This window comes from Cnephaeus nilssonii, assembly GCF_951640355.1.
Source record: "Cnephaeus nilssonii genome assembly, chromosome: 1".
Classification (NCBI taxonomy): domain Eukaryota; kingdom Metazoa; phylum Chordata; class Mammalia; order Chiroptera; family Vespertilionidae; genus Cnephaeus; species Cnephaeus nilssonii.
This window is the reverse complement of record NC_137072.1, coordinates 37843065-37870049: the sequence shown is the minus strand read 5'-3', so window position 1 is coordinate 37870049 and position 26985 is coordinate 37843065. Positions and strand designations below refer to the sequence as shown.

At 46.1% G+C, this 26985-nt stretch overlaps 2 protein-coding genes across 2 annotated transcripts in view; one reads left to right on the top strand and one right to left on the bottom strand.

Annotated features, from left to right (window-relative positions):
- The window catches only part of PFKP (phosphofructokinase, platelet), a 61871-nt gene extending 60115 nt beyond the window's left edge, over nt 1-1756 (top strand). Inside the window, exons 21-22 of the mRNA XM_079766323.1 lie at nt 1163-1265; nt 1372-1756. Of these exons, the coding sequence (XP_079622449.1) occupies nt 1163-1265; nt 1372-1516 (248 nt within the window). The 3' untranslated portion in view covers nt 1517-1756. The remainder of the gene's footprint in view (nt 1-1162; nt 1266-1371) is intronic.
- Nucleotides 1757-1906: 150 nt separating this feature from the next.
- The window catches only part of PITRM1 (pitrilysin metallopeptidase 1), a 37952-nt gene continuing 12873 nt past the window's right edge, over nt 1907-26985 (bottom strand). Inside the window, exons 8-26 of the mRNA XM_079766317.1 lie at nt 26288-26376; nt 25387-25515; nt 24649-24762; nt 22561-22657; nt 21135-21269; nt 19483-19621; nt 12648-12764; nt 10910-11042; nt 9554-9674; nt 9384-9460; nt 8980-9145; nt 8545-8645; nt 7120-7240; nt 6515-6586; nt 5844-5956; nt 4768-4893; nt 3691-3836; nt 3209-3311; nt 1907-3119 (exon numbers count right to left, since the gene is read on the bottom strand). Coding sequence (XP_079622443.1) covers nt 3026-3119; nt 3209-3311; nt 3691-3836; nt 4768-4893; nt 5844-5956; nt 6515-6586; nt 7120-7240; nt 8545-8645; nt 8980-9145; nt 9384-9460; nt 9554-9674; nt 10910-11042; nt 12648-12764; nt 19483-19621; nt 21135-21269; nt 22561-22657; nt 24649-24762; nt 25387-25515; nt 26288-26376 — 2193 coding nt within the window. The 3' untranslated portion in view covers nt 1907-3025. The remainder of the gene's footprint in view (nt 3120-3208; nt 3312-3690; nt 3837-4767; nt 4894-5843; nt 5957-6514; nt 6587-7119; nt 7241-8544; nt 8646-8979; nt 9146-9383; nt 9461-9553; nt 9675-10909; nt 11043-12647; nt 12765-19482; nt 19622-21134; nt 21270-22560; nt 22658-24648; nt 24763-25386; nt 25516-26287; nt 26377-26985) is intronic.

Sequence of the window (26985 nt, the reverse complement as noted above, 5' to 3'; positions counted from 1 at the left end):
CAGCTGGTCTGGGTTTTTGCTTCGGCCATTTCCTGCTCATCCTGTCCCTGTCAGGTGCTAGGTCAGGCTTGTCCTAACTTTCTAAGTCGGGGGTTTCTCTCAGAAATAACTTGTAAGATGTTCTGATTTTTGGATGTTAATAAACTCCAGACACCTCCATCAAAGGTTCTGTCACTTTTCCTGTAGGGTAGGTGAAGCTGACCTGCTCAATTTCTTTACTGTTTATAGAACTATCTCTGTTTGTTTCTTTTTTGTTTGCTCATTTTTGTTGGTCTTTTTTTCATGTTTGTTTCTTGCATCCCTTTTTTAAGTTATGTTTTCTAGGAACTTTTCAAATTCATCTAAATTTTCAAAAACTTTGCCATGAAGATTTTCATCATATCCTCTTTTGTTTTTGATGCTGGCAGCCCTTCTGGTCCCATCACTGCAGGATTAGTTACTGTGCTGGTACCTGTATGTCCCTCCCCTCCGTTTTCTTGACCAATCTTCCCAGGTCTGTGTGTTTAAGTGTATTTCCAGTGTTTGCCTTATGCAAACACAGCGATGTAAAGTTTCAACCTAATTTTAGTCTTCGAAGAACTGGCTTTGGTTTCTTTCTACTAATGTTTTTTACATTAACTTCTACTTTTATATTTCATCCTATAAAAATAAATCTGGATTTATTTTCTTCTTTTCACTGGTCATCTAAGGAAGCTCACCTCACCAATTCCCAGCTGCTCACTGTATGTGCAGTCATGAGCGTACTTTCTTACTAGCATGTACCTGAACTCTTGCTGCAGTTTAAGCCCATCTTCCCAGGTCAGTACTTAGTGAGCTGTGTCTGTACCACCTTACTCTCCATGGGGTGTCTCACAGCCAAGCACAGCTAACAGCTCCTGTCAGGGCTAATGTGGAGCGAGGGTGCCCATCATCTCTGCCTCTTTCCCTGAACCTTGACGGGGACTCCCAGGGTGTTCTCCGCCCACCTCGTCACAGCCCTAGGGAGTCTGGCTTCTGCCCAGGGAGGATGTGAGAAGTCCCAATTCTTCAGTCTCCTCACAGGATTCTGCTCCCTCCCGTCAGCAAACCTTCTCTGGCCACTTTGCTGGCTTCACTGGCCATTTCACCTGACCTTTCCACCCGACCCAGCAGCCGTTCTTAGGTCACTCTCTGTCCTTTATAGGAAGAAAGTTTGTAACCGATGATTCCATCTGCGTGCTGGGAATATGCCAAAGAAACCTCCTTTTCCGACCTGTGGCAGAGCTGAAGGAGGAGACAGACTTTGAGTAAGTAAACCTTAGTGCAGGTAGAAGGAATGGGGACAAGAGTCAAGGACAGAGGGAGGCCACCGCCATAGTCACTGTTCTCACCCCTGCCACCTCTCATCCGCAGGCACCGAATTCCCAAAGAGCAGTGGTGGCTGAAGCTGCGGCCCCTCATGAAGATCCTGGCCAAGTACAAGGCCAGCTTTGAGGTCTCGGACTCGAGCCAGTTGGAGCACGTTCACTCTGGCCCCGAGGAGCCTGCAGCCATCTAGGCGCCACCGCCCGCCAGCGATTCGTCGGACTTCCTGTTTACCGCCCATTTTTGTAACACTTATTTATCAGCACTTTATGTGAGTACTGTGGACGTTAATCCCCAATCACAGAGCACTGCCCTGTACCCTCCACACCCCCGTTGGATCCTAAGCCTCCAGTGAGTTGTCTGCTGTGTCACATACTGTCTCCTGCTTTACCATGTGCATTTCCCATGGGATTAAACATTTGGCTAAAACTCAGACCACGGTACTAAGTGCTTTTAATTTTTTTCAGTAGGCATTAAACCTCAGGATCTGGGGGCAGCTACCGAAGGTCTGCAGGCAGTTGAGAGGGCAGGTACTAGCAATGTATTCTATAGGGATCAGGGAAGTAGGCTGCACAGAAGCAGTCACAATGGGAAAGGCAATGCTGTGACACACAGACCTGGGACCTGGCAGGTGTGCAGAGAAGGCCCAGACCAGGACCCCAGGTGAGGTGACCAACTCCGGCCACAGGGGCTCCTTTAAAAACAATAGGAACACGTGCGTCGGGAAGAAGGTGAGCTTCCACACTCAACCTCAGTCCTAGCTGTGCACTGAGGAAGGCGAGGCATGTTACCTACTGTCTCTTTTCTCCAGCCTCTGCTCTCGTCTGGGGTGAGAGGAACCAGCCTGTCCCCCAGCCGTGGGGGAAGGAGTCGTGCAGAGTAGAGAAGGTGGATGATGAGAAATACAGGAAGACCACCGCGAAAGAGCCAGTGTCCCAGTAAAGCGAGTCACACAAATGTTGGGCTCCCCAGTGCATATGAACATTATGTTTACACTATACTGTAGTCTGCTAGGTGTGTGAGAGCAGTATGTCTAACTAACTGTATAAACCTTAACTAAAAAATACTTGATTGCTTAAAAATGCTCCTGATCATCTGAGCCTGCTGGAAAGGGCGCTGAGAGCCCTGCTGGGTGCAGTGGCCACTGACTCCTGTGTGTGGAGCGCGAACGCGCACACCTGAGCACCGCAGAAGGCGCTCTGCTGGTGGCCGTGTTTAGGACGTGAGGATAACATGAGAAGTTTACTTTCTGTCTGAAAAACGTAAAGTGAGCAACATATGAGACAGAGCCCTTCAGTAAAGACAAAATGGGAACAAGTTAACGCTTATTAACCCCAACCACATTCATTTCACTCATTCATTTTTTAATTAAAGGTCTTAAGAACTACTTAGCAAAATGTCATTTAAAATAACTAAAGCACAGGTAGGTCAGAGTTGCCTTTTATTTTAAATAAATGTTCTATCATTATTAGAAAGTCTTACAACAGTTGTGCACCTCTGGCATTTAATACATGATTATTTCCATTTCTTCATGATCACCCACTTCCTTCTTTAAGATAGAAGAGCGTGGGGCTGACTTGACAGGCAAGTCCATACCTTTGGCAGAATTTTAAGATTGATAAATGAGGAAGATATTTGGCTCGGCTTACTTCTCCGGGGCCGGTGAGCCATGTTAGCCGCGTCCTGAGCACGGAGCTCCTTGTCATCTGACGATCCAGGACGGGTCCTTGGCGATCTTCGTGTTCTCTGGTCCCAGCAGAGCCAGCCCGTGCGTGCTCCTCCCGACACCGAGGTACCTGGAAACGGCAGGCGGGGGGCGGGGGTCAGACTGTTTCCACATCAGGCGCCCTCAGGTTCACACTTCAGGCCACGTGGCCGTACTCACTTGTTGCTCACATCGATGAGACCTTCGCGGTGGACGGCAAAGAGCTGTTCCCTGTGTGCTTGCTTCAGCTCATCTGAGAGGCCGTACAGGAAGTGGTCCAGCCCTGAAGGAACACAGGTGACCGGGGAAGCTGGCGGGGACAGCACGCGGCGGCTGACCCTGTTCCACAGACCCTGCTCCCGGGGGGCTGACCCTGACCCAGGCCCCTTTGGGGAAGAGGATGGAGATGAGTGAGGGCCAAGTCAGGATGGTCCTGCCCCACTCGAGTTGCACTGCCCAGGGCACTGGCAGCTCACTGAAGCTCTGAGATGGTGAAATGTGGCCCCTTTCAAGCAGCAAACCAAGATGCTCACTCTCAAGGTGTATCACAAAGGAGGCGGCGGCAGGAGGTGAGGTGAGGTGGGTACACATCTCGGGAACTCAGCCTGGAGTTGTCTGGTCGCACCTTCCATCCAGGTGCTTGTGTTTTCTACTCCACGTACCTTTGTCCGAAGGAGCCACAGGAGCGTCCACAGCAGAGAACACGGAGAGCTTGGCCTCGTCAATGTCCTGCTGTGAGAACTTCCCAGACTTGGCCCAGTCCACAGCCTTCGCAAAAGACTGGAGTGTTTCTGTTGAACGCGGATCCCTGGGAGACCCGAAGAGTTAGTTACTCACGTTTACCACAAAAAAATAAGCAACAATCACGTGCTGACTTCACAGCTTCAACACTTTATAGCTGTTAACGGCTCTACTTTAAGCTTAGTTCAAAAATCAACACTCTGGAAATTTCAACCTGGCCACAGGCCATCTGACCCTCTCCCTGCCCTTGAAGACGGGGTCTGTTCACCCAGCCTCACACCAGGTTATTAAATGCACCCACTGCGACTTCCTTGGGAGGAAACGGACTGAATGAGACTCATGGAGAAACGCTAAGAAAGGTTAAATGAAAACCCTGCTTCCAAAGGACGCACTCAGAATAGTTGAATCATCACCCGTATCTGGGCCAATCCTGGAGCGTCGGCACCGTCTCAGCGGAAAGGGCTGCAGAGGCCTTTGCTCATACTACGGACCGCAGGGGCCGGGACGCGGGGGCCTTAGGTGGTGGTTTCTGTCCTGCAGCTCCCAGCCCGGACACTAGGAAATGCTCAGAAGTTGTAGCAGTCGGGGGTAAAGAGAAGTGCCTCAGGGGCACAATGTGTCCTTTCCCTAGAATATTAGAATGCGTGTCTTCAGGCAGAGAGAGTTAAAGGGCAAAAGCAGTCAGTGGAGCCAGGAGCCCAGCCTCTACAACTCCATCAGCCAGAACACTGCTCAGGTCACCTTCTACTGAAACATGCTTGTCATGAAAAAGCCAGGATTCATTTAAGGCACAAAGTTTCCTGTTCTTCCCTGCTGTCCCTAAAACCGAAAGGACAGTGCTGGGTGTGGTTAAGCGCCGAAGAGGTGGGGAAAGTGGGAACAATTGTTTCTCACGTTCACCCCACTGTCTGAGATATGATATTGAGGACTTGGAGCCAGTGACTGTCAGTGACATGACACTGTGTACACATGTACGAGATGGTCAGAGAAAAGCTCACCTATACGAGTAAAAGGTGAATATTCCATTATGACTGAGTTTGGCGCCTCCACCGTAAGCACCACCTTTTTCTCGAATTTCTGTGTGCAAGAATTTTGCAGTCATCAAACGTGCGAGGATCTTCAGACTGAAATAAATGATTGAAGAATGCAAATTAAAAACATAGCTGGCAAGGAAGTAATGTAAAAGAATATCAAGTATATAATTAGGTGAAGACAAAAAGCAGTGGCTTGAATAACGGGTAGCAGTAGACACACCTTCCCCTACACTTCTAGCTCCCTCTTAACTTCTTCCCACCCACAGGGAGCATGTGAAAGCTGCAGCCACAACTTGGACCCCACATCAGTGTGTGCACGACGTGCACGTGGAAGGCTCCTGACTAACTTTCCACGGCGTCTTCCCTAGGGTTTCCCTTGGTTGGAGTGTGCGTTTTCTATGTCCACACTAACTTCCATTATGAATGCTAACAGCTGATGCCCTGGAAGGAAAAGGATGGTTCTGGAGAGCACCTTCCCAGGGGGGCACACCCAGTGTGACTGCCACCTGCATGAGTACAGGCTGCCCTGCTCTGTGTGAGCACTCGGCCCAGCAGGGGACACAGCCTGGTGAGAAGCTGAAGGGAGAAGCATGTTTCTAAAGACGGGGCAGGCTCCACGCTGCCCACAGAGGTTTACCCTCCACGTGTTTTTCTTTAGAAACTTCTATTACTTCTATGTTACCTAATGAACACACATTCACTGTTGGAAAATTAGAAAATACAAAAAAGAGGCAAAAGATATCAATAATCCCACTACCCATAGATACCTCTTGTAACATTTTCATGGTCTAACTACATCTTTCTAGTCATAGAAATACACATTCCTACCCTGACAGCCTAGCCTACAGAGCATGCCTATTTCCTACAGATACGGAAATGAACTGACAGAAACGCTGAGCAATGTGACACATTTTCTCTGTGCACTTCTGGAGCCAGAGGCAGCTGTGTGTTTCATTTCCCTCCCTGACTCTCCTCTCCATGGCCGACCCTCCCGCCCCCACTCCTTGGAGTCGTGGTTTTCTTGCCCGCCTCGTTTGTACCTGGCATGGTCAGGGTGCGTGTAGGGGGCAGTTCTGACACATTCACCGACGTAGTTCACGGGGAATGGAAGCAGGAAGTGTGTCTTCATCTGGCAGGGCGTGAAAGTGGGCTCCTGCGGAGGGAAGGGAAGGCCCGGTCAGGCTGCGTCATGGGGAGTGGCCCACAGGTGCTTCCCGTACAGGTCCACCTGGACTTCTGAATGTCCTACTTCCTGTGGGCATCACCAGCCACGGTCTCATCTGAGAGCAAGGCACTGACAATCACAACACGCCACACAACCGCAATGGACAGCTCGTCCTAACTCGGTCACTGACTGTGCGAGCTTTTCTTTCCTTTCCATTCCATTTCTCTCCAGGAACACAGTCAGTTGCCCTCTCTGTGATGAGCCAAACCCAATGCCCAGATCGCCAAGCTGAGTGCGCGGGCGGGACAACACCGCCCAGTTGGTGGTGAATTAATACTGATTCGGCAGTCAAGTTAAAATAGAGGCATGGTGATGAGACCACGTGGAGGGACAAAGGTCTTCATGGGCATCAGGATGAGACACACGACACCCTGGTCCTGCGTGCCGGCCGTGAGGCACGGACTAGCAACCTGGAATGGGCCGCCAGCCTATCCAGAGTCGAGCTGGGCCGGCTGGTTCTGAAATGACAGGGCTGTGTTCACTTACTGTGATCAGCTTTCTGACGACTTGGCATCCACTAACGTGTGTGCTTCCCCCACATCCGCTAGGCACAGCTTTCTGAAAATGTTTCCAGGAGAAATGAGAAAAATCCTAAACTCACTTCAAATGGCTAAGATGATACATTCCAGAAAATTCATAAAGCTAATAACAAGTGTTAGGGCACACTTGCTTTGGTGTTTTAAACAAGTTTTAACTACATAGATTTCTATGGATTTTCAGATGGTCTGGGAGCTGAGGCACCACACCTCTTCCAGGTGGGGCTCTGAGAAGGCGGGGGGCAGGTCCATTCAGGGATGAGGGACGCATGGCCATAACAAAGGGGAAAGGGCCTGGCCTCCTCAGGGCACCGTTTTTGGCTGTTCTTACAAGAGCATATCTCAGACCCCAGTGTCCTGCCTCATCAGGAGAGTGTGCCAAAGCGCTCCAGGGACAATAGGAGCACAGGGTCAAAGGCCAAATTAGAGGGTTTGAATTCACTTCTAACTGGGTCAGCACTGGGCTGCACCCAACCTGATCTCATCAGCAATGGGGACACCAGCGCCCGCACACAGGACAGTCTGGGACCCGCCCTTCCCTGGAAAGGCTCTCACCTCCACCACGTGCGGGCGCACCGGCTTCCGCTCCTTCTTACTTCGCCCCACACTTTTGAGGAAGTCTCCCACTGCTCGTTCCGTCTGAGACAGCTGCTGTGGGGTCGCATTCACTGCACATCTGTTTAAAAAATCATGCATGAACAGGAAACTCTTACTACATCGAGTATTAATGAGCAATCAAAAGGAGATAATATATTGTTTTTGCATAAAATACTGCTCAAAAACATTAAAAAGAAACAGTAGCCAAATATGGAAATATCAGTGTGATACTTCACCACAATGCTTTCAAGTAATCAGAAAGCCTGTCTTATCTTTCAATGGCTTACAGCTAATACAGTTGTCAAGATGAAAAGACAGCGTTTCTGACTGTAAATATTATTCCCCTGAAGCTGCCAAAACCTTCACACTTACACTGTCATAGACTGAAAACTGCGATTCCTGTCTAGAAGAGAAGTCAAGAGTTTGCAGATGTAAACTGGTCATTAAAGTAGGAAATTGTAAGTTGCCACCTATTCTCTCAAAATGTATTTTTATATAACCCTTCCAAATTCTACAGAATCACAGATAATACTATGAGTTATTTGAACTATATAGTAAATTGACAGTGTATTTTTCTCCTTTTGGCCCTGAATCCTAAATTTATTTCCGTTAAATTACACACCATTATAGTAATATTAACTATATTCCAGGCTCTATACTGACTGCAATGCATTCTTTTCTTTTTTTGCTATAAATCTGCAAAGTATTGTTTTATGGAGGAGGAAACAGAAGATCCAAGTGGTTAAGTTGCCTAAGACACTATGGGTACAAGTGTCAGTGCTGGCCCCAAACTGGCAGTCAGTTCTGCCCAGGGCAAGGCCCCTCACCAATCTTAGGCTCCCCTCCTGCCACCCAGATGGTCTGGGAAAACCTGCTGGTGATTCTAAGAAACTGATGGGGAAGGCACTGGGACTCTCCATGTTGAACTACAATCTAAGCTAAATCCATGTCACTGATAACACATGTCAATCATTTTTACATTCTGCTCACGCTCACAAACCTGTGGGCTTCAGGCCAACTGTATGTGGACGGGTCCGCTGCTAGGTGTTTTCCTAAACTATCGTGTAATAATTAATCTCACAAGAACTTTGCATTTTTACTCTGGTCTTGAGCAAGCTAACTGCACTGGGTCTCACTGACGGCTCATTTACAGAACACGGGCTGTTTACTTTTAGGAGCAATACGACTAAATATTTGCAGTAAATCCACCTCACAGTTCTAGGATGAAATTTTCCTATATGAAATGATTTCTTAATTAGAACACTGAAGTCTAGAATCAATTCTATAACCTACACCTTCACTTGAGGAGCATCTCCACACTACACTCAATGAAACTAGAAGCATCATTACTATCTTTGCTCAGAACAAACCATAAACCCCTACCTCATATTGTTGCAGTTTAATAAATGCTTCTTGATGCGTGGGAGCTTTCTCAGGATGGGGCTGATGTCTGTCATTTCTGCGATTCTCTTCATCAACCTCACCTAAGCCAAAGGAACCAGCACATAGAGCAGACACCCCGAGCAGAGCAGGGAGCCCCTGGAGCACAGCAGGGACCAGACACTCCTCCCTAGTCTGGAAACCAGACGGACGCCCTGACAGGGGAACCATGGCTCTGTGACTGTGCGCCAGATGCACCTGCCTGCCTTGGGGAGGGGTGGGAATGGGGGGAAGAGAGATGAGGGTAGTTCCCCATGAAATTTGGTTGGTTAGAGAGTTAGCTTTTCTGAGATGTAAGTAATTTAGTACCAGATAATTTTATTAACTCTGCAAGATCTGGCTAACCCAGAATAACCAATGGTCCCCTCAGCATATCACCTGGTCCATCCCATTGAAGGTCTCCTGCAGGTCCCCCGCAGGCGTCAGGGTCCTGCTGGCTCTGATGGATGCATAGAGGTGCCCCGAGTCTGGGATCCCATTGGACAGCTCTTGAGCAGTCATCTTAACCAACACTTTGAAGTGTTCTTCTTCCTCAAAGCATGGGCTATGGACAAGGAAGAGTATGCTAAGTTTCTGGAGCCCCTCAGTCCCCATTCAATAGCATGGAGAATGTGTAAGTTTTCAGACGATGTACACATCCTCAGAAATTTACAAGTCCATAGGAATTACAAGTAGAATTAGGCTCTGAATCAAGCCACCAGAGAGTAAAACCTCCCTTCAGCACCCTTCAGACCAGACCTGTGATATGGCCCCAGCATTAACATATCTGCAAGTCAAGTTACCTGTTAAATATCTCACTCCACAGGTGCATCATGTCTGGTAGGTTTCTCTCGAGGCAGAAAGATGAAAAAAATACACCCTAAATCAGGAAAGAAAAGAAATTATTTAAAAGAAAAAAATAGACACCAGAGAAACCAACCTCCAAACACCTTGTGATGGAGAAACATGTCACCTGCTCGTAGGTGTCCAGGTGGGAGTCATCGGGGAGCACGTGGGGAGACACGGTCATCCCACCCGTCTTCAGCTCTATCTGCTGAGCTAGCTCCCTGTAGTCGAGGACGCCGCAGCCCAGCCTGTGAATAGCAGGGAGTTCCCAAGTCACCAATATGCGCTCAGCCCCATCATCTTGAAGTACGAGCTTGGCTCAATCCAAGAACCACGCCTGTACAAACCTCTTACACCTCAAATGTACACGCAGGCTGAGTGGTCACAGGCCCTCTCCCCAGGAGAAACCGGGTCTCCTGTTCAGGGGGTCACTCAGCACTGTCCAGTCCACCAGACACCCAGGCAGCCGCTGTCCAGCACTAACATAAAATGCTGAGCTGCACTCCCAGTGCTAGGCTTTCAAATGCTTACTGTGTCTTCCCTACTCTGTTTTTCCAAAACATCCGACACAGACTATCTGTTCAAATATTTGGTAGTGTTGGGTGTGAAATTTTAAAACTAAGCCTTTTTGCATTTTTAAGAAAAGCTGAAGTCATTTCTACACTGATGTTGCTTTTGGTAGAAACATTCTAACTGCTGTTCCTAATGAGAGAAGTAATTTAAGCCAGCGACACTGCGAGGTTTTTCTAAAATGACCACAGCCATAAAGGACAAAGAGTGGGAGCCATGTTTTCTAAAAGGGCAGGGAACTGTGCAGCCACTCTGCAGGTGGGTGCTCCCAGTGCATTTAGCTCCTGTCATACAGGACACAGGGCCCAGTCGTTTACTGCTGTGATTTCCCTTCGAAGCCTCTATGTACCTGGATCATAGGAAGGGAACCCAGCTCCCATCACCGCCCGCTCAGCCCGCCCGCCTCGGCCTCAGAGAGCCAGCAGAGGAACAGGGACACAGGACAGACAGGCAGCAGCGCTGTGCCCGCCTGTGCTCTCAAATCTGCTCAGGCACCTGCTCACCCAGGACGACAGGACCACAAAACCAGCGCAGACAAGGGCATACGGCATGGCAGCTCAAGGACATCCCAGGCGCACGTGTCAGACTTAATTACTTTTCTGATGCAAAACCATCATTCTTTTAACAGTCTTAAAGAGCTTAGTTGCTGAGGTAGATATTTTGAAAATATTGCTTATACCCAAGGCTTATAAATATTTAATGTACTATATTTTAGTAAGGAAATATGATTTTCATAAGAAAAATCTCAACAAAATTGTACCCTTTATACACTGTAACAATGCTATGGATTATGAAAAACAAAATGATTCACTAAAAAGTAGATTATGAATGCATTAAAACAAAACAAACAAACACAGAGAATATCCACCAATGAAATATACAAGTGCGTGCTGAGGGTGCAGGAGTGTCTTACTTAGTGAGGACGCTGCAGAAGAGCGGCACGTAGGGCCGGAGCTCCTCGGGCAGGGTGTTGAGGCTGGAGAAGGCCCGGAAGTAGACCACGCCATTGGTGGGCTGGGCGCAGTACTGCACGGGGACGTCTCCAGCTGGAGAAAGAGGCATTTAACGTCCTTATTTTTACCATTACACTGGTAATCATGCAGTCACTGTTTAATATTTTTAAAATGGTAGTGCTTTTTAAGGGTGGAGGTTTAAAATTTATGTTAGCAAAGAAATACTACTCATTTGCTGTAATTTAGACAAGTTTCCCTATTGTACTTTTATATGGTAAAATTTAAACTGACTTAAATACTAAAGTGCTCCTTGCTTTTTGAAGAATCAGGAGAGAGGAGCAGCATGCTTCAGGTCAACAAATGCCACTCAAGCTGGTCCCCACTGGCCTCTGTGCGCCTCACCTTCTTTACTCAGAGTGGACTGTCATTCCTGCAACACGACCCCACTCTTCACCCAGCCCAGACGCCTCTCATCCTAACAAGTCCCTCCCCAGGACCTGATGGCCCCACCATGAAGCCCCGGCACCCCCTGGTCCCAATTCCCCCGGGGGACGTTCTGTGTTCTATTTCTACATCTAAAAGAGTAACATGCTAATTGACCATACCTTTGCGAGGCCCACCAGCCAATCAGGAATATTCAAATTAACCCAGCAAAGATGGCAGGTTAATTTGCATACACAGGCGCTGAGCGGCTGGGGGTGGGGCGGGACCCTTGCATCATCATGATGCTGACGATGCAGGCTTTCTGAACCACCCTAGCCGCTCTGGGCCTCTGGGCAGCATGGGAAGGCGGAAAGGCGGCTCCAGCCAGAGCGAAGGCAGTGTTGGCAGCCAGGGGAAGGAAGGCCCATTCTTGCACGAATCTTCGTGCCTCGGGCCTCTAGTTCTGTTAATAACCACTTAATGACTTTCATTGATAAACACACACTGTGGGGGATTAGATCAGTGGGATGTTAACCCGCTTTCCAGAAGACAGGATCCTCTTTGCCTGTGTACACACATGCACACAAAAACTCAGACGTGGTAAATAGGACAGGCCCCGTTACAAACAAAGGGCCAGTGACAGACGCTTCACAGAAGTCAACCTGATGCTCAGACATGCTCTACACTCCTACATTGGCGGAGACAAGTCTAAGTGCAAGGCTGCCGTCAGAATTCCCTCAGGACAGAGCAATGAAGTGACGTCTTGCCATGTGGAAGCTGAATATCCACTCCGACAGGGAACATTGTTCCAGAGAGGCCCCTGTGCTTACAACCAGAGCCACTGACAGACCAGGGAGGAAACTCCGGGATGAAACTCGAGATGTCAGTGGCCTGCAACTCCTGTTGGCTCCCCACGCCTTGATACAAGGCGCTGTGCCGAGTTTCCGTCCCTCCACACTAGGCTGTCCCCTTGCCTAGACAGCCGGCTGAGCTGGAGGGCGTGATGGCGGGGGCTCAAAGGCTGCCTGAGCCCTTTAGGAGCTGCATCTAATGCAGCACAGCACCACTCACACTCTCCTAACTCCAGAGGCTGGGAACAGAGCCCACCTCCCCCACTGGGAGGCAAGGACAGGCCCCCTCCTGGGTAGAGGAGGGGCCTGTGGTCACTGAGTGGTAACAGCACCCAGGGAAGCATCAAGAGCAGGACTTCAAAGTCATAGGGGTGCTCCCATGGTTCACATGGCCCGGGCACCATGCCGGCCAGAGCTCACTGACCTGCCAGGGCCACCGACAGCTCAGTGAACGGAATTCTGGGCTCAATGTCTGACACCTTCAGCGCCGGCAGACAGGAGGCATCCTGAGCTTTGCTTTGCTGAGTCTGTAATTCTAAGCCTAGGGAGAAAAAGGGGAGGAAATGTATGAACATTTAGGAGAATAATAACCGAAAGGTCTTTTGTAATTCATCTCCTCTGTCACTAACTCACACCCACCCATGCCGAGTGCTAGGGTGTGAGCACTGCCAGTCCCAAGTGAACCAGACACAGGAGCATGAGCACAGCAGGTGGCTCTTCCCTAATCCTCACTCTCAATGACCTAGAGCAGCAATTTTCAACCTTTTTCATCTCACGGTGCACATAAACTAGTTACTAAAATTCTGCAGCATGCAAAAAACTATATTGTTTGCTCATCTGATTAAAAATTCTTGCGGGCATATGGGTTGAAAATCGCTGCTCTAAAGGAATAATTATGCTGGTGGGGGTGGGACTTTGTTCAGACAGATCCTAACTCCCAGGTTTTATACTAGATAGACAGACTGAACTCATTTTTAGAGCTTTAAAACTACTGTCCCATCAAATTCACTGTCCCAACTATAAACATGCTTAAAACACATGCTCTGGGCCTGCCTGCCACTGGTCTGATCGGAGGGGAGAGGCCTCTTCCCCAGAGTCTGCATATTCCACTGACTGTCAGGGAAGGGAACCAAAGGACTGTGCATGACCAAGGACAGAGTGGAATAGTGCACCTGTGAACAGCCTGCACAATCTGTCAAACACACACTGCATCCTGTCACAAGATAACCGACCCCTGTTGTCACTGAGCTGCCCTGACCTCCAGGTCCACCTCCCTGAAGGTCCCAGAGAGCCAGTGACCACAAAACTGGCTCCTGAGACAGAGGTGGGTTTCTGGACAGCTTGTTACAGGCTCTGCTGGAGTTGGGTTCCCAGGTCCAAGCACAGGCTGACCCACCTCCCCTTGCAGGCCCGTCCCCAGCTCATCCCACAGCACCAGGAGGATGTGGCTCCATGCACCTTACACTCAAACCTCTTGGATATCCAAGGCCTTCCTCACCTTGTCTGTCACCCCCACCCCAGTCAACCAAGTCACCCAACCCCTTGACCCTCAGACATTCTCTATTTCTGTGCATTTGACCTAGAGGTCTTTTGCCTCTTTGCCTGTCAGTCCTGGTAACAGTTCAAAGGCCCACCTCCCTTGTCCTCTGAAATATCCACTTCTCCTTTCTGAATGCACAGAAACCGTTGGCATCGTCTTGTCCGCTCCCAGGTGAACTCCCTCCCAATGGCAGGGGCTATGGCCCTTCACAGTATTTAATATGTTACATTATAGACACCTCAAACTGGAACGTTATTTAGAGTTTTAAATCAGATAATTTCCCATTCCCATTTTCCCTTGGTGCTTATCTTTAGACTGGACTTTGCTTCCTCATGCTGAAGTACATATGTAAGACTTACTGAGATGAAATAACCACTAAATGCACTACCACTGTCCTACTTAATGAACTCTGCAGTGATCTGTAAAATAAAAGCACACTTTCGTAACATGGGCTCCCATTCATTCACAGACAGGTGCGGACTGGAGTAACTGTTTCCTTAAAACAGCACACACCTCCACGGCCAGGCCAGGAATCTGATAACTCAGGGAGCGTATGTCCTGTTGCTTAGGCGTGCATTACCTCATGTACAAATGGCCTTAAGTAAAAATGGAAGATGTTTGCTTCCATATCTTGGCTATTATAAATAACTAGAGGCCCAGTGCACAAAATTCGTGCATGCTGGGGGGGTGTGCACCCTCAGCTAGGCCTGCACCCTCTCCAATCTGGGACCCCTCGAAGAATGTCCTACTGCTGGTTTACAGGGATCGGGCCTAAACCAGCAGTCGGACATCCCTCTCGCAATCCAGGACTGCTGGCTCCTAACCGCTCACCTGCCTGCCTGCCTGATTGCCCCTAACCACTCTGCCTGCCGGCCTGCTCACCCCCAACTGCCCACCCCTGCCAGCCTGATCACCCCAACTGTCCCCCATGCCAGTGTGCTCACTCCCAGCTGCCTCCTCTGCTGGCCTGCTTGCCCCCAACTGCCCCCCTGATGTCCTGCTCACTTCAAACTGCTCCCCCCCCTGCTGTCATGATCACCTCCAACTGACCCCCACTGACGGGGTGAGGGACTGAGGGCTGTTTTCAGGCTGGCCACACCCCCTTCATGGTGGGGGTCCCCACTTGGGTGCCTGGCCAGCCTGGGAGAGAGGGCTGATGTCTGTTTGCAGGCTAGCCAAGCCTCCCAGCAGGGACCCCTCACCCCATGGGAGTGTGGCCAGCCTGGGTGAAGAGCTGAGGGCTATTTTCAGGCTAGCCATGCCCCCCGGTGATCCACGCTCCCAGCTCCTCCTATTTTTCTTTTCTTTCAGTGCCTCCTTGAGCGGAGGCCAGGGCCAGCTGGAAGCAGGTATCTGGGATTTATTTATCTTCAACAATTGAAACTTTGTAGCCTTGAGCAGAGGCCAGGGCCGGCCAGGGCAGGTGGGAAGCTTGGCTTCCTCCATTGCCGGGGGCAACCCAAGCCTCCTGCTTGCTCCAGCTCTGTGGCTGCCACCATCTTGGTTGGGCTAATTTGCATACTTGCTTCTGATTGGATGTGGGTATAGTGGAGTGATGGTTAATTTGCATGTTTCTCTTTTATTAGTGTAGATGCTTTCAATATAGGGGTGCATATGTCTTTACAAATTAGTGCTTTCATTTTCTTTGGGCAAATACCCAGAAAACGACTGCTGGATCACATGATTGACCTATTCTTAATCTTTTAAGGAACCTCCATACTATTTTCCATTGTGGCTTCACTGATTTAATTGCCATTTACGACAGCATGGATGTATTGAAGAGCATTATGCTAAACGAAGTAAGTCAGAGAAAAACAAAAACCATATGATTTCACTCATATGTGGAATATAAAACAAGAAAGCAACAAACTAACACACACACACACACACACAAAATCCCACAAAAAACACTCATAGACACAGACAACAGAATAGTGGTTACCAGGGAAAGGAGTGTGAGGAGAAGATGAAGTGGGTAAGGGGTCAAATACATTGTAATGAATGGAAACTAGACATTTGGTGGTGAGCACAAATATATAGAGTACAAAGATGTCAAAGTATAATGGTGCAAATCTGGAATTTATATAATCTTATTTACAGAAAAAACAAAACAAAACAAAAAAACACAAAAAGTTCGATGGAAGATGGGTGAGACTCAATCAAACCAAAAACCTTCTGTGCAGCAAAAGAAACCATCAACTAAATGAAAAAGCAACATATGGAATGGGAGAAAGTATTTGTAAATCATGTATCTGTTAGGAGTTTTACATCTAAAATATAAAGAATTCATAAAATTCAATAGCAAAAAATGGGCAAAGGACTTGAATAGACATTTTTCTAAAGAGCATGAACAGATGAGATGGCCAACTTTTCTAAAGAGACATGAAAAGATGCTCAACATCACTAATCATCAGGGAATTACAAATCAAAACCACAGTGAGATGCCATATTATATCCATTAGGATGACTACTATAAAAAATATCTAGAAAATAATCAGTGCTGGTGAGGATATCTCATGCCCCGTTGGTGGGATTGTAAATTGGTAGAGCTGCTAATGGAAAATAGTCTAGAGGTTCCTCAAAAATTAAAAACAGAACTATCATATGAGCCAGCAATTCCCTTCTGGGTATTCACTTGAAGAAAATAAAAACACTAATTCTAAAAGAGATACACACCCCTATGTTCATTGCAGCATTCTAAGTGTCCATCCATGGACAAATGGATAAAGATGTGAGAAATATATACAATAGAATATTGCTTGGCCATCTATAATAATAAAAGTATAATATGCAAATCGACCGAATAACTGAACAGCAGAACGACCGTCCGGACAACCTTCCAGATGACCATGCTATGACACGCACTGGTGCCAGGCTGGCCAAGGCGGGTGCGGTGCGATTGGTTGGGGGCCTCGCCATCGCCCCATGATCGCCCCAAAGAGGGAGGCCCAGGCCAACAGCCAGCAATGCTGTGGCGGGTGTGCGGGGCCAGCCAGCGATCACCCCATAGAGGGAGTCACAGGTCAGCCACGCAATCGCACCCCATGCCTGTCACCCACAGAGGGAGGCGATCGGTGGCAGGGGTGGGGGGTAGCAGCGCCGCTCAGATGGCAAGCAGTGGCAGCAGCAGGGGCAGGGCCAGCTGCAGGCAGCCAGGGGAAGCCTTATAGGCCCTGATTGCTGGCCAGACCTAAGCACCCTACCTGAAGGGTCCTGGATTGCAAGAGAGCTCAGACCAGGCTGAGGGACACCTCCACTCCATTCCTGTGTATAAATTTTGTGTACCGGGCCTCTAGTAAAAGAATGAAATGTGCCATTTGTGACAGCATGGGTGGGCCTAGAGGGTATTATGCTAAGTGAAATAAGTCATGGAAAGACAAATACCATATTTCACTTATATGTGGATCTAAAAAAGGGAAAATAAATGAAAAAATAAAATAGAAACAAACTCATAGGTACAGAGAAAGTTTGATAGTTATCAGATAGGAGGGGGATTGGGGTGATGGAAGAAAAAGGTATTAAAAAGTACCAATTGCCAGTTATAAAAACGGTCACTGGGATGTAAAGTACAACATAGGGAATCCTATATAATAAGAGAGGAATATGCTAATTATCCATTACACCATGAGGCGTAACGACAGACTGTGTAACAACCGGATCACGGATCTGCAGCAGGGTGGGGCAGCGAACTACAAGCGGGCAGCGGAGAGCTGTGGGAGGTGGAGAGCTGCAGGAAAGGACAGGGCAGCAAGCTATGGGGAGTTTGGGGGAGCTACAGGAGGGCGGGCCAGTGGGCGGAGAGCTACAGGAGGGCAGCAAAGAGCTTCTGGCGCATGGATTCGTGCGCAGGGCTACTAGTATAGTCAATAATACTGTTATAACTGTATGGTGCCTGATGGATACTAGATATATCACTTTGAAAGGTATGTAAATGTCTAACTACTCTGTTAGACTCCTGAAACTAATAGATTTAACTGTAATTGAAAAATAAATTTAAAAAATAATTTTAAAAACTTATTAATGAAAATATGGTATATATACATAATTGGATATCATTCACCCATAAACAAAGAAAAAAGAAATCCTTTCACTTGTAACAACACAAATGAAACGAGGGCATTATTCTAAATGAATAAGTTAGAGAAAAACAAATACCATATGATCTCAGTTATATGTGGAATAAAAAATACAGAAATGAAGAAAACTAAGCTCATAGATATAGAAAACAGATTGGTGGTTGCCAGAGGTAGGGGTGGGAGGTGGAAAATAGTGAAAGGGGTCAAAGGTACAAACTTCTGGTTATAAAATAAGTCAGGAGATGTAATGTATAACATGGTGACTAAAGTTAGTAACACTATATTGCATATTTGAAAGTTACTGAGTAAATCTTAAAAGTTCTCATCACAAGAAAAAAACCTATATGTATGGTGGCAAATGTTAACTAGATTTACTGTGATCATCATAATACATACATACAGCAAATAATTTTGTTGTACACCCAAAATTAGTATGTCAAATAGACCTCAGTTAAAAAAACAAAAAAAGGAAAGATGGAACTTGTTAACTGGCACTCACAAAAGTTTGTGTTTATTATTCAATTAGCATGTTAAATTTATGGAAAGATCTAAAATAGATGTATGTCTAAAGAATTCAGAGATAAAGAATAATAGGTTGCATGTTGATACTAATTTTGCCTTTACTAGATTAAATCACATCAAACTTAGCTTGGTCAAAATGGGGGGTTGTATTTCTGTGTGTACTACATGTATATTTTAATAAGACTTTATCAATACATAATTTACACATGTTGAAATTCACAATTTAAAAGATACAATTCAGTAAGTTTTGACAAATGAACCACCATATCATCATACAGAACATTTCCAGCACCCGGGAAGTGCCCTCTTGGCTCACTGCAGGCTATTCCCCGCCTCCACTCTGGCCTCACCTGCCTTCTGTCACTGTCCTTTTGCCATTTCTAGTTTCATATAAATGTGCTCGACCAGTAGGTATTCTTTGTGCCTGGATAATTAATTTCCCCTAGCAAAGGCTTTTGAGATCCATCAATAATGAGTGTGTTCCTCTTTATGACCCAGGAGTATTGCATTTTATAGACAAAGCATGTTGGTGGAGATATGAGTTATTTCCAGTTTTGTGTGGGCACACACTTCATTTCTTTTAAGTAAACAAGAGTAGGACCACTGGGATTCCCAGTAAGTATGTTCGGTGCTATACGAAATTCTGCAACTTTGTCTTCACTGCACCTGCACCACACAGACCCGAGTGTGCCTTCACCACAGCTCACACCTTTTCCCATCACTGAGACGAGACCCGCCTCCTCTGATCTCACAGCTCACACAGTCCACAGTGCTGGGTGGCAGTTCACTACACACTGCAACACACAACACACAGGATGGGGCATGTTACAGCACCTGACAAACGGAAGTCCTTATAAAATATGTGAAGTGATACACCTTCTAAAGCTGCCTCATTTCCACCACTCCTGCCTTTCCTGTCCAACAACAGGGGGCGGATTTGCTGAGAACAGCATCCATCCTATCAGGCCTGAACCCATAACACCCAATGCAGAACTTCGCAGGTGCCCAACAAATATCTGTTGGTCAAAATAAGACTTGCCTGCAACTATATCCTGAGTAAGAAGTTCACCAGGGTTGGGCTAAGGCTAAGGAACGACCAGGAACAAAATTGAGAGTCTGACCTTTGTCATAGATCTGCTGCTTGTCTTCCAGGGAAAGAGCGCTGACCTTTTGCTGCAGTTTTTCTGTTTCCATTTGTGCTTGTTTCTCAGAATACTTGTCATCTGGCTTCATTGATAACGTCAATTTATGCTGATTATTCTGCAACAACATCCACAGCAACAAAGGAGCCAAATTAAAACAAGATGTTACTAAAGCCGGACATGCTGAACCAGCCTCTCGGCCTGTGTGCTCTTGGTCCTGAGTCCCACCTTCCATTTCAAACAGTGAGGACAGCACTCACCCAAAGGTTGTCTTGGAGAAAGTAAGCGAGCCAGATAAAGTTCTTGCAATCATACCTGCTTTGTAGAAACTACGTAATTCATATATGCTGTGCTACTGTTATTAGTATGATTATTGTTATGATGTTGCAACCATAAATGTATCAGTACTCAACATTTTCTTTACATATTGGTCGTACAAGGAAACTGTTTACACTTTCTAATATAAATTTTTGACTTTAGTCTACATTGAAGACAATATATAAAACAATTTTTATCTAATCCTCATTATACTATTAATCTCTCAAAAGCTGAATCTTCATTCAATATATTATAAACTAGAGGACGGGTGCATGAAAATTCATGCACTGGAGGGGGGTCCCTCAGCCCAGCCTGCCCCCTCTCACAGTCTGGGAGCCCTCAGGTATGGGAGGCGACCTGGCGATCAGGGGAAGGCGCTGCCCCATCACACCTCTGCTGCTGCCACTGCCAGCAGCGCACGCCTCGGCCAGCTCTGGTTACCTGAGCCTCGGTTGGCCCTGGGCAGGTGGGCAGCCACCATCCAAGGCTTGCCTATACCTCGGGCCAGCCCTAGGCGTCTGGGCGCTGCCATCTTTGCAATGGCATGAGGGTCAATTAGCATATTCCCTCTTTATTAGATAGGATTATGAAGACAAAATAGATGTCAACTTAATGTAAAAATGTTAGATTACTTAATGTGCTTTCCTTATTTATTTCAACAACTGAAAACAGTAGCACACAAAATGCTCATGTGTATGTAATACTACAGAGAGGTGGGAGAATTAACAAAAACTTTATGCAAAATAAATTATAATAAGTTAGAGAGATCTAAGGTCAAATGACCAAATCATGCCCCATGACCAAAACAATGGTACAGAGTACAGCAGTCAGCCTTCATGACAGACCCCACCATGGTCAGGTTCTCGTTAGAAGTTCTACCATATTGACAACTATCTACCAGGGAATTTACTACAAGTAGAAATGCCCAGAAATCTACAAAAACAAGGAGCAAGCATAAAAAGAATCCTTTATAAAAATAACCAGAATATTCACACATGTAGGTGACTTGTTCTCATATTCTGTATGTTCTATTAACAAAACAGAACAAAAATATGTGCAGAGGTTTTGTTAATACATACATATACAAATACTCATACATAAAAAAATAACACATAGTCAAATCACATCTGAATCTGGAAAACCAAGTTTTTAAGTTAATATGAGCATTTAAATTTTAATTAATAATTAAGAAATCATGTCACTTACTTATTAACAGAAGTTGATTTACATAATGTAGATTATGTTCTCAATGTTCCTTTCATTATAAAATTCAACTTCAAAAAATTATGACTTAAATTCTCTATTTTTCTTACCTTAAAATATTGTTTCACTTTTTCTTGCAAAAACTTTGGATTGTCCTTAAGGCACTGCCTGAACTGAGCCACCTGACTTCCCAGCTTCAGGAGCTCCACAGGGTCCCCATCGTGGTTCCAGCAGGAAGCTATGTACTGGAGCAGAGGTTTAAATCCACAAAGCACATTACACAATGACCTCCACATCAGCTCAGTAAACATTAAAAGCAGGCCATTTTATTAAAATCTGTTTCTATATTTAAAAAATACCATGGATGACTAATTAAAATGAAAATTAAGCCATTCTTTGACTAAAATGTGAAAAAATTAATTTTAAACCTTTTTTGCCCTAATAAAAAAAGCACAGGTTTAAAATTACTTTTAGAAAATATAAAATACCAACAGATCAACAGTTATTATCAACTAGTGGCCTGGTGCATGAATTCATGCACATTGAAAAAAATTAATTAGAAGAAATATTTTAATATTGCTATTCGCCCTTTCTTTATAATAGAAAGTGTCAACCAAATTCACGATCGATAATGACAGATGGAAGCACACACGTGCGATTGGCACCAGCGAGAGTTTTATATGTATCACGCATGCGGGAGTCAACGTAGCCTTTTATAGATATAGAATAAACTTGCTTAATTAGACCTGCTTTCTGATGTAGCTAAACTTTTTCCAGCCCAGTGAAGCATCCCAACCTCTCTTTCAGGTAATGGTCAGCAACATGATTATTATTATAGATCACACAGAGAGAACAAAGGGTAAAATATTTAACTGCAGCAGTGTTTGACTATATTCTGCGCAGTGAGAAAACCTGAAGTCATTTTTAAGGTCCACCATTTCTTACTTCTTTTCAGTCAGGTCAAGTTTCTAAGCTTTCTAAATCTCAGTTATCCGGCTAATGAAAAGAAAATAGGATCCCACAGAGTCTCCTATCTACATACTCTGGGACTTCTGTGAGGATCAAATGAGATGAGGCACGGAAAAATGCTTCACAGACATTTGGTTGAACTGCAAAATGTTTACACCTGGTTATAAAGCAAGTCGTGTTCCTAGGCTGAAGAAACTGCAAGGAGGCTAGTTGTTGCTAGGGAGAGGAAGCCAGATATTGCTACTTAATGTCATTACCCAGACAGAGGAAAGGAAACTTAGCATATTAGCCTTTTATATAGATAAGTTCCTTTAAAGTGGTCTGTGTAAATCTATTTTGCATATAAACATAAGATACAAAAAAAAAAAAGCCAATTGAGCAAGCTAGTAAAAAGACAAACAAAAGACAAACTAAATTAAAAGTAAAGTTATATCAGATGTAAATTAGCATAACTTTCAAGGTTCATGGGAAAGTTGCTATGAATTGCAAGAATACAGTATTTTTAAGAACACTAAATCCAAAAGTATCAGAAAAAGAAAAACAGGAGATGGCTGAGGAATTACACACAGAGGTAAGGGCGAGTCCAAAGCTGACAGACTGATGCTTCATTTGTATTTCAATTTTATGAAGTAAAGCTTCAATTCGATCATCTTCAAATCCTTTCCTAAAGAAATATTGAAAACAGAGATGTTAAAAAAAAATGTTTCTTAACACAAAGCTGCAATAATCAAAACAGCATGGTATTGGCAGAAAAAACAGACATACAGCCCAATGGAACAGAATTGAGAGTCCAGAAATAGACCCACATACAGGGCAACTAATTTTTGACAAAGGAGCCAAAAACACACAAGAGAAAGAAAAGCCTCTTTGATAAATTGTGTTGGGAAAATTGGAAAGCCACATGGAAAAGAATAAAACTAGACTGCTATCTGACACCATACACAAAAATAAACTCAAAATGGATTAAAGACCTAAATATAAGACATCCTATCTAATAAAAGAGTAATATGCAAATGGACTGTACCTCCGCTACACCAACAAGCCACGCCCATCAGTCAATCAGGAGCTAGTATGCCAATTAACCCAACCAAGATGGCTGCGGCCAAGGAGTGAGCAGGAGGCTTGCGTTTCCCTAGCAATGGAGGAAACCAAGCTTTCCACACACCCTGGCCGGCCCAGACCTCCACTCAAGGCTACAAAGTTTCAATTATAGAAGATAAACAAATCTCAACAAAAATGTCTGCGGCCACGGAGCAAGCAGAAGGCTTGGCTCCGCTCAAGGCTACAAAGTTTCAATTATAGGAGATAAATAAATCCCAGATACCAGAGCCTCTGCTTGGGTTGCCAGGGGGCATGGCCGGCCTGCAAACAACCACAGGCCCATCGCCCAGGCTGCCCCACGCCCCAAGGGAACCCCCACCCTGATCTGGGACACCTTTCAGGACAAACCAGCTGGACCCCACCCATGCACCAGGCCTCCATCCTATTTTATAAAAGAGTAATATGCAAATTGACCATCACTCCAACACACAAGATGGCTGCCCCCATGTGGTCAAAGATGGCTGCCCCCATGAGGACATAAGATGGCCGCCACAATATGGCCAGCAGGGGAGGGCAGTTGGGTGGGACCAGGCCTGCAAGGGCGGGCAGTTGTGGGCGATCAGGCCAGCAGGGGAGGGCAGTTAGGGGTGACTGGGCTGGCAGAGGGCAGTTGGGGGCGACCAGGCTGGTAGGGGAGGGAAGTTGGGGAGGACCAGGCCTGCAGGAGTGGGCAGTTGGGGGCGACCAGGCCTGCAGGGGAGGGCAGTTGGGGAGGGACCAGTCCTGCAGGGGTGGGCAATTGGTGGCGACCAGGCCTGCAGGGGAGGGCAGTTGGGAGGGACCAGGCCTGCAAGAGAGGGCAGTTGGGGGTGACCAGGCCAGCCGAGGAGGGAAGTTGGGGGCGACTGGGCCTTCAGGGAAGGGCAGTTGTGGGGGGACTAGGCCTGCAGGGGTGGGCAGTTGGGGGGGGGGCAGGCCAGCAGGGGAGTGCAGTTGGGAGGGACCAGGCCTGCAGGGGAGGGCAGTTTGGGGGGACCAGGCCTGCAGGGGAGGGCAGTTGGGAGGGACAAAGCCTGCAGGGAAAGGCAGTTGGGGGGACCAAGCCTGCAGGGGAGAGCAGTTGGGGGGGACCAGGCCTGCAAGGGAGGGCAGTTAGGGGCAATCAGGCTGGCAGGGGAGCAATTAGGCGTCGATCAGGCTGGCAGGGGAGTGGTTCGGGGGTGATCAGGCTGGCAGGCAGAAGTGGTTAGGGGCAATCAGGTAGGCAGGCAGGCGAGCGGTTGGGAGCCAGTAGTCCTGAATTGTGGAATCGGGCCTAAATGGGCAGTCGGACATCCCTCTAGGGGTCTCAGATTGGAGAGGGTGCAGGCTGGGCTGAGGGAGACACTCCCCTCTGCCCCCATGCATGAATTTCTTGCACCAGGCCTCTAGTTTAGTAATAAAAATGACTGAAGTACTAAAACAAATGTTTTTGCAACAAGAGAGCAGAGATAATATTTAAGGAGCTAAATGTGAGGTTTTGTAGAGATGGCCCAATAATGGAGAAGGCTGGCCCTTGCTATGAAGTATTTAGGAACCGACAAGGCTAGCAACTTGGTGCCGAGTCATACGTACATGATGATATCATCAATGGTCCTGTCGATTATGTCTCGGACCATCTGAATGTCCTTCTCGGCGATCCCCTGCAGGCCCACACTGAAGTAGGCCTCCCGTGTGTAGCCATTATATCTAGAATAGGAATGTTGATCATGCATTACAGTCCGTATGGCTTCCATCACTCACTTACCATGCGCTTCTTCATTTCAAGATCAAATACACTGCAGAACAGAGCTAAGAACATTAAACTCCCAAGTCCTCCAGGACAAAGCAATGTAAGCTGTATCCTCACATACCTGTTTCTCAGACATAATTGGTCACAGTGACACCACATCTTTTTAACATTTCTAAACATCACAACTTAAACTTTAGATTTATGGCAAAATAAATCTAAAAACAGAAAACTGTTCAGTTTTATAAAACCTTAAGATTTCAAACAATATTTAACAACCTGACTTTAAAAATAAATATCAGTATGCCATTCTGAGATCTTTAAAAAGCTGCCTTTTTCCAGATACTCTCTGTACGGGACATAAGTTAACTTGTACCAGAACTGTACTCCAGTGCACAGTTCTGTGCTGGGGCAGGAGGGGCCATCTTGTGACTGTGGGATGTGCATCCTACCTCTCTGGCCCCACCCACCACATGGCAGTAACCCTCCCTCCCCATTTATGACAAATAAAAATGTGTCACATTGTCAAATGTCAAAACTGCCCCAATAGCAAACTACTGATCTCATCTGAAAATTAAACTTACCCAACATCAGGAGAAAAGTCTGTGCCAAGTCCAGATTCAATTAAGGCTTTGTAGAAGGGGGAGTTGGGCCCGCCAATCAAGAGTGAAGACAGAAGGTTTAATGTGAAGGCTTCAAATGTGTCAGTGATTCTTCATTTTAAAGGAGATGGGGGGCGGGGAGGGGGTTTGAAGAAAAAAGAGAAAACCATTGTTCCTTATGTTTTCAAAATCATTATAATCAGTACTACATTATAATCAGTACTTTTTTTCCAAAGAAGTTGAGGTTCTAGTAGAAATTTATGCATTTCAACCTCTATTCTAATAGTTATATCATCGAAAGAGAGTAATTATTTTTTTGATTTGGAAAGCTCTTATATACTAGGATTTTTTGGGGAGTCCAAACCATAGAGTCAGTTTAGCTGCATACTGAATGCTACCGCAGGAGTGTGTGCAAGCACTCTGACCTAGTACGACTTCAATTCAAACTGCACTGTCCCACTACATGGCAGACAAGACACACTGCAAAGATGGGGCAACTCTGTCCGCCTTGAAGCTTCTGAGGGCAGACAACCCTGATGGGTGGAGCAAGGCAGGGTTCCTTGCTGCCCACACACTTCAGCAGCGTTCACAGTGCTCTTCTCACACTCAGCCACCTGTGACTCCAATGGTAACAACTTCTGTTCTGAGGCTGTGTTTTTCTCTAGAATTGAGCTTTAAAATGCAGTAAGGAAGTAAGTTACTTTCCTTCAGAACAGCTACTCAGTGATTTCCCCTCAAACTATTCCAGACATTGTCAAAAACCCCACTGGCATCCAAGACCTGCTGTAACCCTGAATCCTAACCACCCAACCATTCATACCTGACTGGAGAACTGAATCTGATCCTGCTCACCTGCGTCTCCTACTTCCACATGGATACTTACTCGGGTAAGAGGAAGCTGACACTGACGGTTGTTTGTTTAGAGGAATTTGCGGCCATTGAGTCCGGGGCACAGGTGATCTGAAATTCTCTCTGTAAAACCATGAAGTAGGCACAGCATGTGAATGAATGGGTTTAAACTTGTATAGATTACCTAGATGAATAAAATGGTCCAAAAGATGCTTTTCATTAACTTAACTTTGTTTTAAAACAAATACAGTAACTTATATGCATGCATATTAGCATAACCAATGGACACAGACACTGGGGTGGTAGGGGCTTGCCCTCAGGGGTGGGAATGGCTTGGGGAGGGTTCAATCGGGGAAAAAGGAGGAAAACTTTAGACAATAAAAAAAAATATAGCAAATACTCAATTTTGCAGACCTCAACTTAATGGACTTCAGATTTAATCCACAAAATTACAGGTCTGGATGTCATATGTGAAAATTAACACCCAGTTGATTTTAAAATGCTTTTAAGCAAGATCTGCTTATAGGTAATTAAATTAGCAGGTTATTTTTTTGTTATTAATTCACTATTATTTTTAACAAATTTTAGCAAATAGGCCATATGTTGGAAAAAACACTGTAGTAAATAAATATTTCACTGACATAAATAAATATTACACGTTTCCAACAATAGTCTACATATTTAAATTCAAGAGCCACTGCTTCTAAATGTTTGGGAAAGGATTAGCACGTG